Raw genomic sequence first — 12,964 nt, 5'->3', positions numbered from 1 at the left:
ACATCACAGACTGTGTGTTCAATCTCATGCCAGAAACAATATTTATATGATCAGTATGTGTACAGTGAGAAGAAGTATTATTAGACTGCTGGAGCAAAAGCTGCTTCTGCCTGGAACACAGGATGAGTCTGTGTATATAGACAAACTTTTTCCAAGATTATCACTTGGTTTTCATGTAACCCTTGATATAAACAGTATAATTAATAACAAGAAAAAATTATTTCATTTAAAACAAAATAAAACATCTTCTGTGTGTAGAATGAAAAGAGATAAAATGAAGGATCTGTTTGCATGATGGTAGAATGAGAAAAAAGCCCTTACGGCTCACAGAGAGGATGAAAGTTACTAGTACTAACCTGTGTGTGTGTGTGTGTGTGTGTGTGTTTGTGTGAGAGTGTGTGCGTGTGTGTGTGTGTGTGTGTGTGTGTGACATGTTATTATTATCTTTGGGAAGCAAAGTATCATTTTACACACGCTATTTATGCACATCTTTCAAAGGATAAAAACGCACTGACTGTATTTTACTCATTATGGCATATGTCACATGGCTGAGGTGTTTATGTAGGAAATCCACTCACAGGAGATCCGTTGGGGCCTGGCGGTCCTCGAGGACCCATCGGACCCTGAAGAACAAACAGAGTAACAACAGCAATCAGTGAGTGTGTTCAGTCACACAGTGTGAGGAGACACAGCGGCAGAAGCTGTTGTAGCTGTGCTGATGTGTTTTTGAGAGTTTGGTGTTGATGGGAAACGTTAGGCAGCGGTGCCCTCAGGACATCAGAGCGACTCGCTGGAGCAGAAACACTCAGAGAATTCCTCACGCTCACTCCACCTTCACACGCAGGAAATCAGCTAAAGTGCTTTGAACCCTTGTGACTTACCACCAATTAAATGTTTCAGAGCTTTTTCATGAAGAAAAGTGACAATCAGAAGACTGATTATCTACCGCAGGATAATAATTCATCTGAGAAAAAACCATCAGCCAGATTCAGACAGGTAATAATCATAATGGGTCTGATTATTACCTGTCTGAATTTTCCATAGCTTCTCTTATGGAGATGCCTTTACATTTGAGTATATGTAATAAAATTTGACGTTTTACTTTTAAACTTAGCTGAGTCATGCATGCACTAATGTTTACTAACATTACTAACAAAACTTCTGAGCAGCAACCGAAGAAAACATGGGATATTTAGATAGCTTCTCCTGAAACCACAGAAAAATCTCCGTCTGCACGAACTGAAATGGGGCCGAGCTCCTGAATGACTCTTATTGTTTAAAGAGACGGATATATAAGTGAACGCAGTGGGAGTAAAAACACTCTGTGTTCTGTACATCACATCACTGGGCGTCTGAAGGCTGCAGCGTGAACGTGGCGCTTATGGAATCTCCTTATATCAGTCAGGACAAACAGCAAAGTACACACAAATATACTTTCAGATGTTTGCATGCTGAGAGAAAAAAAAAAACATTTTGGGAGCCATCTAGATTAGCTGAAGACTGTTTTTAATGAGCCAGTCCTGCTCCTGACAACAGTATTCTAGTTCCAAACATACATTGAGCTGCTAGCATGCTTCATGTGAAACCACTGGGACTAGTTTTGTTTTCTGGTTTTATCTGGCTGTCAGATGGGTGGGATTTTTTAACCCTTGTGCTGTGATGAAAATCCCCCTAATTTGGTGTTCCTGGTCAAAAAAGACCAGCCTTTTAAAAAATACTGGATTTAATCTTCTTGTGGACTTGTTTACTTTCACTTAGCACAGGGTTTGTATTTCTTATTAATCTGACCTTATGATTTGAGTGATAAAAGCATTATTAGTGGATTATTTTGGCAGTGTTCACTCACGTTCTCATAAGTTCAGATCAGTAAGGCCTATGCCCAATCACTTGCAAAAACAAATACAAAACCTGTGCAAACTGAAAGGAAATAGCTTAATAAAAAGATTTAATCCAATATTTGGTAATAATATAGTGAGAAAACCACTATATTATCAGTATCACACAAAATGTAAAGGCATTTTTGTAAGCCAGTCATTTTTGACCGGAAACACCAGTTTAACAACATAAGGGGAAACACAACTTTACCCTTACCAAAATGATCCTTTTTTTAAGTTTTAGTCCAATGCAATAAGATTAACTAGAATTTTCAGACAAAAGAAAATCCTCTTTGGGTCAAATTGACCAGAGCACAATATATTATTGGATAAATAATGAAATAGAGGCAGGAAATCACTAGGGAGAGTGGTTGCAGGTTGGACTTGAACCTGCATCACCAACATGAGCTGCTCATATGCATAAAGTTGCTGCTTATGTCACCAAAAATCAGCTCTCATAGAAAATAAGGTTGTCTTGTCACAGTGAATCATTGGCAGAGTGAACACATATTTAGGCTCAATGAGTCAATAGGGTCAGTACAGGTAGAGTGGGACGCTGTTTTAAAGGGGTCATATGATGCGATTTCATGTTTTCTTTGGAGTATTATAAGCTGTTTGTGCATAGATAAGATCCCTAAAGTTGCAAAGATTAAAGTCTCACCGTAGTTCATGTCGTGCTTTAAAATGGTAACAAACTCTTGTAAAAATTTTAGTTATATTACTGCAATCAGGGGCGCCTGCAGGATTTCTTCCGAGGGTACGCACTTATCAGAATTACCTGAGCCCGTCTTCCCCTTCTCCCAAAACAGACTAGCTACTGTTATTAAAATAGTTCAGTTTTGTATTAAATGGAAAAGTTTTTAATTTTATTTTATTTATTTATTTTTATTTTTTTTCCATAAAGTTAATTTAGAAAAACGAATGGAGCATTTTTTTGTTCGTTAAATGCATTTTAAGCAAGGACCAAGCAGCCAGTGGCAGCAGTGAGTTAATCAGCCTGTGTTTGATTAATTTAGCCTCATCAAATCATCACGACTTGCCTAAAATAAAATCTTTAGATATAAAACAGTTCAAGCATATCGCAATGTTAGTTTAAATGTTTAATCTATATAAATGTGCGCTGTTAGACTCATATCCATCAGTTTGTGTGGAGAGTGTAAGCTGAAGCGCGCTCTGCAGGACATGGAGGCGCCAGCACGATCACTTGCATTTTTTTTCTTACAGTAGAACTTAAAACAGTCCTACACCGTAATTTTTGCTCATTATGGTAAGATAAATACATCATTCGGAACTTTAAAGGGTCTACTTTTATTTGTGTGAATTCACAATATCAACAAAATAGGAAAACAGAGGATGCGCTTTCTGCCGGTCTTGAACAGGAGCGCTTCACCGAAACTGACTCACAGATATGATAAATATATCTATAGAAAGCTTTAAATTACCATTTTAAAATGAAATAATTCAAATCGAAAGTAAAAACCCTTTAATTATGTAATCCGTAAAGATGCATTTTTCTCTAAAGGCACATACAATGAGGACATGGCGAGTCATTTTTTTCATCACGTGACACCATCTAAAATATTTTTAAAAAAATGTAAAAGCCTAAAACAGGCCCGATTATAATTTGCGTTTTATTTTATAATTGTATACAATTAAAAAATAAAACACAAATTATAATGGCATATGTAAAACTTTGTCCTTTAATTGTATAGCTGCGTATATTTTCTGATATTTATGTTGCTCTGTCCTGAATACCTTAAAATTTAAAGGATTAGTTTAACTAGCTGCTTATAGCCTACTATTTTTCATTAGTTTTCTGAATACCGTTAAATTTAAAGGATTTATCATCAAGTGAGAACAACTAAAAAAGCTTTTAGAAATGTTTATCTGTATTTATAATGCAAGTAAACATTTAGCTTCATTTACCAGCATTTTACATTAGGCTATTCATGAATGTAATAATAAAATGTGACTTGGCCTTAGCCTACCTTTTTTTTTTTTTTTTTTTCTTCTCAAAAAATGCACTTTTATAAAAGTTATTTTTAATTCATGCAGCAAACGTGTAAAACAAATCTTTAAAAATTTATTTAAAAAAACTATTAACTTTTTTATGTGTGCAGGCACCCGTGTCTGTTTTGTCATTGCGCATATAAGAAGTGGCGCCCCCCCCATGGGATAGAAATGCACCCCCAGCTATAACATCCTGGCGCCGGGCCTGGGTGTGCGATATGACGATTTTTGATCGTGGAAGATAAAAATGTCTCCACGATCTGCTTTTGAAGAAATATGGTAGTATCGTGCTACAGCGCACATTCTATCAGCTGCAGTTCTTATTCCTCCGTCTCAATATACTGTACATTATTCGGATCTGCTTTAAAGCCTTGCCGGTTAAATGTTTTATTCACGCGTCAGTCTGACGCGCGCTTTTTCTGAGCCCGTACACCCGAAGTGCGCGTGCTAAAGCCTGTCAAAAAGCGCCTGATTACTGAACTAAGTTATCTTGTGCACTAATACTGTCAAAACACACAAGGTTTATGTATAGACTCCGTTGCTTATGTCTAAAATGAGTAAGTAAACAGCTGAGAGAAACGGATGCGTGCCTCTGTATATTAGACGCGTGCAGGTCTTAAAGGGGCAGCAGTACTGAACATGCTGCCGACTGTCATTAAAGGGATAGTTCACCTTAAAATTTAATTTCTGTCATTATTTACTAACTCGCATGTTGTCCCAAACCTGTATTATTTTTTTTCTTGTGCTGAACACAAAAGAAGATATTTTGAAGAATGTGGGTAACCAAATAGTATCTGGTCCACATTGACTTTTGATAGAAGGAAAAAGAAATACTATGGAATAAGTCACTGGGGACCAGCAACTGTTTGGTTTTCCATGTTCCTCAAAATAGCATTTATGTTCAGCAGAAGAAACTCATTCAGGTTTAAATAAACTTTTGAGTGTGTAAATGTGGTATAAATATAAAACTTTTTATTTTAGGGTTAACTATTCCTTCAATGTTAATAAAACACCAAAACACAAAGAGAAAAATCACTCACTACTCTTGACTGAAAAACGTTAATACAGTTGATTTAATAGGAATCAATCTATATAGTGTTTTATTTTTATTTTTGTTGATTCAATTTCTCGAATGCTCCTGCTAAATACACCTATTGTACCTGAAAATAAAACACTGTTTTATATGTAGAGTATGTGTATTTGTAATGTGTATCTTTGTTCTCATTTTTTAATAACAAAGATAAAATAATGACAAAGATTTTTAGCTTCGCCCACTTTGGCCTAAATATCTGCCATTATTTTTTAACATTTTAATATTATTAGGTTTTGTCTTTATAATAGGGAAATTAGTTTGGCTGTAATGCTCAGACAACTTGCAAAATAGTAAAACCAACATGACAAAGAATCGTGATAAAATCGTGAATCGTGATTTTTCTTAAAAATATTGTGATATTATATTTTTGCCATATCGCCCACCCCTATGTTATATTTACAACACTGTTCCAGAACAGTACAACGCAAATAATTGAGTGTGTGCAGCGCATTTTACGGAGGACTGCTTCCTGAACCTGGAAGAGAGTAGCCTACAATGTGAACACTATGAATGGCTGTGAACACTATAAAGTGGGGCAATTCCAACTTTGCAAGGACAGTCTGGTGCTTCTGACTCACAGCCTGTAAGTACCTTTTGATATTTAAAGAATTTGCTACTGACTATAAACGCGAGTTTTGAGCAGTGTAGAGTAGACATGGTGTTATGTTTAGGCGGCGTGGCGCAATGCGTAAAAATACAGTATAAGTCATTATAATCAGTAATTATGTCCACACTGGATGCAACAAATGCCTCGTTTATAATGGGTTTTATTGTTTTAGTCTCGTTGCGCCAGGACACGGCATCACAGCATGGTAAGGGGCATAACATTTCCGTCTCATGCTCGAGGTATTCGGCCAATCACAACGCACTGGACAGCTGGCCAATCAGAGCACATCTCGCTTCTCAGAACGATGAGCTTTGTAAAAATCGGCGCGTTTCAGAAAGGCGGAGCATAGAGGAGCAACAATAATGTACAGTATGTGGAAAATAATGTATTTTTTGAACCTCGAACCGCATAAACACATTGCATTACACCAAATACACAAAATAATGTTCTTTTTAGCAACATCATATGACCCCTTTAAATTTTGAGCCAAATGGCTTAGAATCTCACACAGCACTACAGTGTGGGGGGGGGGAAATTATAAATTCAGCAATTCTGAAACAGTTTTTAAGAATTTCAGAAATTATTCATGTTTAATTTTACAACTCATGTTTCAACTCATCTGCTTTCTGCCAATTCCACACACATATTAAAATATATATATATATTATTTAACAGTTATAACAAATAGCCATATAGTTCGGAGAGGTCGAAGTGAATTATTAGAGCAATTGCAGGCTTCATTGCACAGGATATGATTTGTAGAAGATCAAGGCTTCTGCTCGGTGCTGCGCTTGTGAGGTGTTTGAGTGTTTTTCATTCCAAATGCCTCACAAATGCATCATTTATGCTGTCTGAAGTGGTTAAATGCAAATCTCAAAATGCTTTTAGGATAATAAATGAATGTAAGTAAATACAGACAGTGATGTTTCAAGGGACTGCAAACAAATGGGAAGAAATATCTGATAGAGTATGACCCAGACAGATCTGTGCATCAGTGTGAATGCAGCTGATTAGATCTATGATGTCAACAATAATAATCAAGGTCACACTGTAGTTTAGTGACCAATTCTCACTATTAACTAACTAATAACTATGACTTTTGCCTCAATAAACTCCTAATGTGTTGCTTATTAATAGTTAGTAAGGTAGTTGTTAAGTTGAGGTATGGGGTGGGTTAAGGGATCTAGAATATGACTACGCAGAATAAAGCATTAATATGTGCTTTATATAAGTACTAATAACCAGCCAATATTCTAAGTATCACTCACTGCTGTCTGGAAACATTCAGATACTAAACACACTCTTAGACACTGATGCCACTTTTTTGCTTATAATGCTTATAATGGGTTTCATTGTTCTCATTCACTGCTGACTAGTTAGATGAAAATGATCAGACTACACACCCAATTGTTTTAATTTATCATTAATTTGAAATTATTTTAAAATGTACTTTTTAAATTAAATTGTATAATTAACTACAATTTAAATGCAGCTGAACAGTTTAAAAGTGTTCAATCTCATATTTTTTTCTCATCTTTGGTATCAAAAGTTATATTGAGAATTGCAATGGTAATGAGTACTGAAACTTAACACTAACCCTTAGTGTGTACTGCTAAAGAAAATGAGAACAAGATGAATTAGAGTCAGACATTTACACTATGAATTACCAATTAAGCAAAACATGAGGCCAGCTCTATGCAGTACAAACTTAAATAGAAAAATGCCATGATTATCGAGCGATGCCATTGCAAGCGGTCAGGTGTGACGCTCACCATTGGTCCTTGCATCACTCCCATCTGTGCTCCTCCAGCTTTGTCATCAAATCCACCAGCCATCTGAGCAGCAAAGTTCTTGGAGAAGAGCAAAATCGTTCAGCATCATCAAAATGTAAAACGTAAACACAATCCACAAGTCCACATATTCCTAAAATACACAGATGCACACATGTGGGTTGCTGTCTGCTCGAGCCCTGCATCCATCATTAACAGAGGGTGATTAATATACAGCAGAAGCAGCGGTGGAGGTCAGGTGTTTTGTGTGGTGCACCTGGAAGCCACAGATTGAAAAGCACTGACCTCCGCTCTCACTGCTGTCTGAGTCTCTGATGAATGCAGGTAAAGGACATGAGGCATCTCTCTCACCTGACACTATCAGCTGGCAGCGTATTTCACTGCATTTCAGCAAGTGAGTATCATCTGATTTGGTGTTTAGGTCTTACTTGGAGACTGACTGTGTCTATAAATCTCACAAATACTCACTCCACCGAGGCCTGGAGGTCCATTTGGCCCAGGCGGTCCAGGAGGCCCGGGGTTTCCAGGGGTCCCCGGCTCACCATCTCTACCACGGGGCCCTGGACTTCCCTAAAGACGGAGATGGAGAAATGCAATGAATGACTTCAAAAAACAGATTTCACCCACAGTGTAGTTTGTGTTTGTCACTGCCACACAGCTGCAGAGTAAAACTGCACAGCCAGTGCTAAAACAACAATGATAATGCAGCCGCAGCCCATTAGCTCAATAGCCTGTCAAAGGACGCCGTTGTGTTGTGCTATTTTTAGGGCTGTAATAAAAGGTGATTTCTGGTAAAGTGGTCCACTTTTCACCATATTTGCAATATATTTAGAAATTCAAATGGAAAAGCTCTATTAACCTCATTTACAGCTCAAAGCAAACTTATAGCAGGAGCATGGACTGTCTTCAGCACAACAGAGACTGTGATCTGGAGACTAATTCATTTACATTTAGTCATTTAGCAGACGCTTTTATCCAAAACTACTTAGAAATGAGGACAATGGAAGCAATCAAAATCAAATTTTAATTCATGAAAATAATAATAATAACAAATATGTTACTCTCTCTTATAAAATGTCTTCTAGTCTGTGTGCACAGCTCTGGTATTTGTCAGTCCAGAGAAAATCACAAGAGCAGCCTAAAGCTCAACAGAAGTCTGGGAGGAAGTGAAGCCCACCTTCTCCCCCTTCTCTCCTCTGTCTCCTCGCAGCCCTTGTTCTCCTGGGGGTCCCTGTTTGGTGAAGGAGAGAAAGCAAACAGTGTGTTTCTGAGCATGCTGCAATACCACTGCTAAAGCAAACCCAGAGAATCCCAAGAATGCCAGAAGTATTCATACCATAGGACCGGCCGGTCCCCTCGGTCCCACAACCTGGGGGAAAAATCAACAGAGCGTCAGTGTTAATTACTGGGAGAGGCTCTACCATCTCAAACAAACATGAGAAGAAGATAAAAAACTACAGAATCCACTCAGAAATCTGGCAGAGTTCATTAGTGCCGTGTTGACGGATCATGGCAGTAGTTTCAGAGTGAAGTAGCTGACACACACCTCAACCGTAAATCCACTGACAGCACACACACCTTGTGTTTACATACAGATAGTTATACATTTTATAACCTAACCCTAATCCAACCCATAACAGAAAACTTTCAGCATTTTTGCAATTTAAAAAAAAAAAAAAAAAACTTTGTTTTCCTTTATTTTATACCAGTTTTACAAATGAGGACATCCCCATAGAAAATTTGTACAAAATTCCAAGATACAAATTTGTCCCCAAAATATGGTTAAGTAGGTACACACACACACACACACACACACACACACACACACACACATCAATGATAAAAGTCTGAAGCTTACATCTGTTATGTCTCCTGGTTCCCCCTTTTGTCCCTGTTGCACAATGGGGAAACGATGATATTAGCCACATTAGAGAAAATATTTCTTTTAAAAAGCAAGAAATTAAGTGCTGTCACACCTTCAGTGGCATTCAGATTAAACTTGAAAACACAAGATTACACAGACAGCGTGGCTTAAGAGATTGATTTCTACATCATACACATGATCTAACATTTCAGACCAAACACAGCATCTCTAGACAGGATGAACCTGAGACATAATCATAACCTACAACACTTTCAAACAGACATTAAACACAGACTCACCTTAGCACCTGGCAAGCCTGTTATTATCACGGCATGAAAGATAAAAACAGTGTTAAAAGAGCATCATATAAAAGCAAACCTAAGCTCCACTTAGTTGGCAGAACAAAAATTATTCACAGGTCATATCCACTGCATTTATTTCAGATTCCCGTTCAGATTCTAGTCTTGAAGACGTTTAACTGCAGCACACTCTCAGAGCTTCAGCTGCATGCATTCAGGCACTTAATTATGATTATGAATCTAATGATTTCATCGTTTTTGCTTGAATAAAACCTGCTCATTTCAATGTTTCCCACAGGCATCATATGTGGTGAGACTTCTGCCCACTATCTTTACAAGCGACACACGTTCAGACATGTGCACCAATCTATGGCTTTTTAGCAAGAATGATTGTTTCCGCAAATTACTAATAAGTTACTGAGAACTGATTAAAACAAGTCTCTCAGGGTGTTTTTGAAACCGTTTACATGATTTTTGGACTGTTCTAATTATAATGCTATTGCTTACATTTCAGCTGTTGTGAATCTGACACAAACCAAGAGCAAAACATCACATGTACTATTTACTTTTACTTAACAGTAAAAGGTTATGTTCAATTCTTTGGGCCGTTAATGTTTAGTTAGAAGCAGAGGACCTGCTAAATAAAACAGGGTTGTTCAATCCTGACTCCTGGAGGGTCGACGTCCTGCAGAGTTTAGCTCCAACACACCGGCCTGGAAGATCTAGCGAGTCTGAAGTCCTTGATTAGTTGGTTCAGGTGTGTCTAATTAGGGCTGGAGCTAAACTCTGGCCCTCCAGGAACACCTAACAACAGTTAATGCTTCAGCGTAAATGTACTGTTATTTTAAAGGCGTTGGTGGCCTGTTGTCGTTCACACTCGTGCATGTCATAATAGATCTAAAATATGTCAGAGCTGTATATTCTGACTAGGCAGAGCCAGAATAACACACAGACCTCTATCTCAGCCGAAAGGGTCAAAACCCCGGCACCAGGGGGCCTTTAAACAGGTCATAATGTCAGGTTTGACATTATAAATATGGCATTACAATGCTTGAGAGTTAGAGACATAATTAGAAAAGATCACAGTTTACCTATACATGAACTGAGGGCAAGCTACAACCTGCCACCAACGTGACAGACAGAGACCTGTGTGCCGTTCACATCTGACCGCGGGACATGATAGCAAACACTGAGAAACTCTGCAGCAGGGCTTTGATCTGAAGCAGATGTCAGCGGCGGGAGGCTGAGGCTTATTCAAATCACCAGATTGTGTATTCAGAGACAAGATCAGAGCTGTGGTTTCTCACATGCACCAATGGTCTCCATGATCTCCATAAGCTATGATGCGTTCAGGAAACAGCCCATTGACCGGTTGCATAAAATGCTTAGACTAGTCTCACAAGTTAGTCACCCATTTTTTTCTTCTTCTAAACTGTTCATAACTTTTTTAAGTTACATGAAAACTTGGATTGGTCTAATTTGAATCCAGAAAATAAGACTCATTAACTACACTCCTGTTGAAAAAAAACAGCATATGCTGTTTAGGTATGTTTTGAAGAATGGCTGCTGGTTTGAGTTGGTTTAAGCTGGTCCTTAGCTGGCCGTCTGCTGGTTTAAATGGTTCTCAGCTGGTCATGTGCTGGTCCTAAGCTGGTCCTCCTAAGCAACTAGCTCTTGCTCAGGACCAGCACTTGAACAACTTAAACCAGCTCATGACCAGCAGCCATGCTTCAAAACATATCTAACCAGCAAATGCTGGTTTTTCCAACAGGGACTGTAAAAATGTAAACATTAAAATAAATAAATAATCTGTGAAGTTTACAGTAAAGGTTACAGTTTTGTAATTGTCTGTCATAAGCACAAATACAAAACACCATGGTAAAACACATGACATTCAAACAATGTAATAAACATTAATTTAACAACATTAGATGTAACACAAAACCCTAATGTGCAGAAAAAAAAGAAAAAAAACTAAGAAGAAAAAATAATTATTTCAGTGAAACACTGTCTAATGTGAACTATCACTCAGGGAATTGTGGTATAATGTCAATTAATGGTTTTCCCTTATAGAACGACTTGTTCGTTTACACTTTGAAAAACTGTAAATTTAACAGTATTCTACTGTAAAATGACATTAAATGTTAGGTTAGATTATAGTTACCATTACAGTTATTTGCTGTAATAACCAATTACCAGGTTTTTTACCATTATAATCACAGCTTAACATAGAGGCTAAGCTTACACAACCGGCCCCAGGTCTGTCTGCTAACACGACTAAAGGCAGATGGAGTCAAACACAGCCCCATGCCAGACTTGTTTGGTTGTTTCCTTTCTTTATAAAGAAAAGAGGAACGTTTGTAAAGGTGACCAAGAGAAACCACTCAAAATATGCTCCTTCCATGAATAAGTCAGAGATGAAACTCTATACCATGTCTGTTGAAGTGAAGCTCTCTCTAAATGATTCCCATATGTGTCCATCACACTCCTGCCGCCAGTGATATCCATTCCAGACAAAGCCAACACTGCGTCTCACTGGGGTTAGTCTTTTCTCATTTCAAATTGTTTGTCAGGTTGTTTTGGGTTAGTTTTTTTTAAAAAGCATCCATAAATTGTTAAGGTGCTTTTTAAAAACAAACAAACCCAAAACCATCAAACAAATATGAATACAACTGTAATTTATTTATAAAAGTGAGAGATAAATAAATTACGACCAGGGGAGGAAGGCTGGTCAGCGGCACAGACTGGACAGCACTCCCCAAACGGGATCTCGGGTTTGGGACAGTCTTTCAGCTCCTCGCAGACGATTTCATCGCACAGGACCGCACCGGTGTCGCAAACGCAGATGCGACACGGCTCTGGTTTCCACACGTCCTTGTCCCTATAGAACAGGCCGTCCTGCGTGCAGCTGCCTGGGTCTTCTGTGAGGAGCATGAGCAGAGGAAGAGGAGGAGGAGGAGGAGGAGGAAGAAGCAGGAGGTGGCTGGGTGAGTGGGTGAAGAGTTAAAGCACAGCGCTTCAGGTGAAACATACCAATAACATTAAAAGGCCATTAAATCCATGTTTTGGATTTGAGATCCCAAACCATAGAAGCTTTACGATTAGTGTAACATGATCAGGTAAATCATATTAGTGAAATGCATACAGTAGAAAGCATTAAAAAGTGCATTGTTTTTGATTTTCAGTGCACAGGAACCTCCTGATCGGTGTTTTTGTCTTTGCTGTCAAACGTTTACAGCATTGTCACGCTCATTCAAACGCACACCACAAGATGGCAGCATAAAACTGATATCAATGAATCCAGCTAATTAACAATCATTTCCAAGTGCAGTTCAAATCTCACAACATTGGCCTGATTTACTTCTGCCCTCAGACAGTTTAAAACACACAACCTGCCCCAATTGCTGATACCACACAAACCCACTTT

At 38.2% G+C, this 12,964-nt stretch overlaps 1 protein-coding gene across 6 annotated transcripts in view; it reads right to left on the bottom strand.

The window, feature by feature from the left end:
* The window catches only part of col2a1b (collagen, type II, alpha 1b), a 44,964-nt gene that overhangs the window by 29,295 nt on the left and 2,705 nt on the right, over positions 1–12,964 (bottom strand). For 2 of the 6 annotated variants that reach the window (XM_058791233.1, XM_058791234.1), the window contains 8 exons: positions 12,252–12,458; positions 9,538–9,554; positions 9,233–9,265; positions 8,711–8,743; positions 8,552–8,605; positions 7,843–7,944; positions 7,357–7,434; positions 579–623 (listed from right to left, as the gene is read on the bottom strand). In XM_058791233.1, coding sequence (XP_058647216.1) covers positions 579–623; positions 7,357–7,434; positions 7,843–7,944; positions 8,552–8,605; positions 8,711–8,743; positions 9,233–9,265; positions 9,538–9,554; positions 12,252–12,458 — 569 coding nt within the window. The other 4 variants (XM_058791235.1, XM_058791236.1, XM_058791239.1 and 1 more) reach the window with 4 other exon arrangements.

This window comes from Onychostoma macrolepis, chromosome 11, assembly GCF_012432095.1.
Source record: "Onychostoma macrolepis isolate SWU-2019 chromosome 11, ASM1243209v1, whole genome shotgun sequence".
In the NCBI taxonomy this organism is placed as follows: domain Eukaryota; kingdom Metazoa; phylum Chordata; class Actinopteri; order Cypriniformes; family Cyprinidae; genus Onychostoma; species Onychostoma macrolepis.
This window is presented reverse-complemented; position numbering and strand designations above follow the sequence as displayed.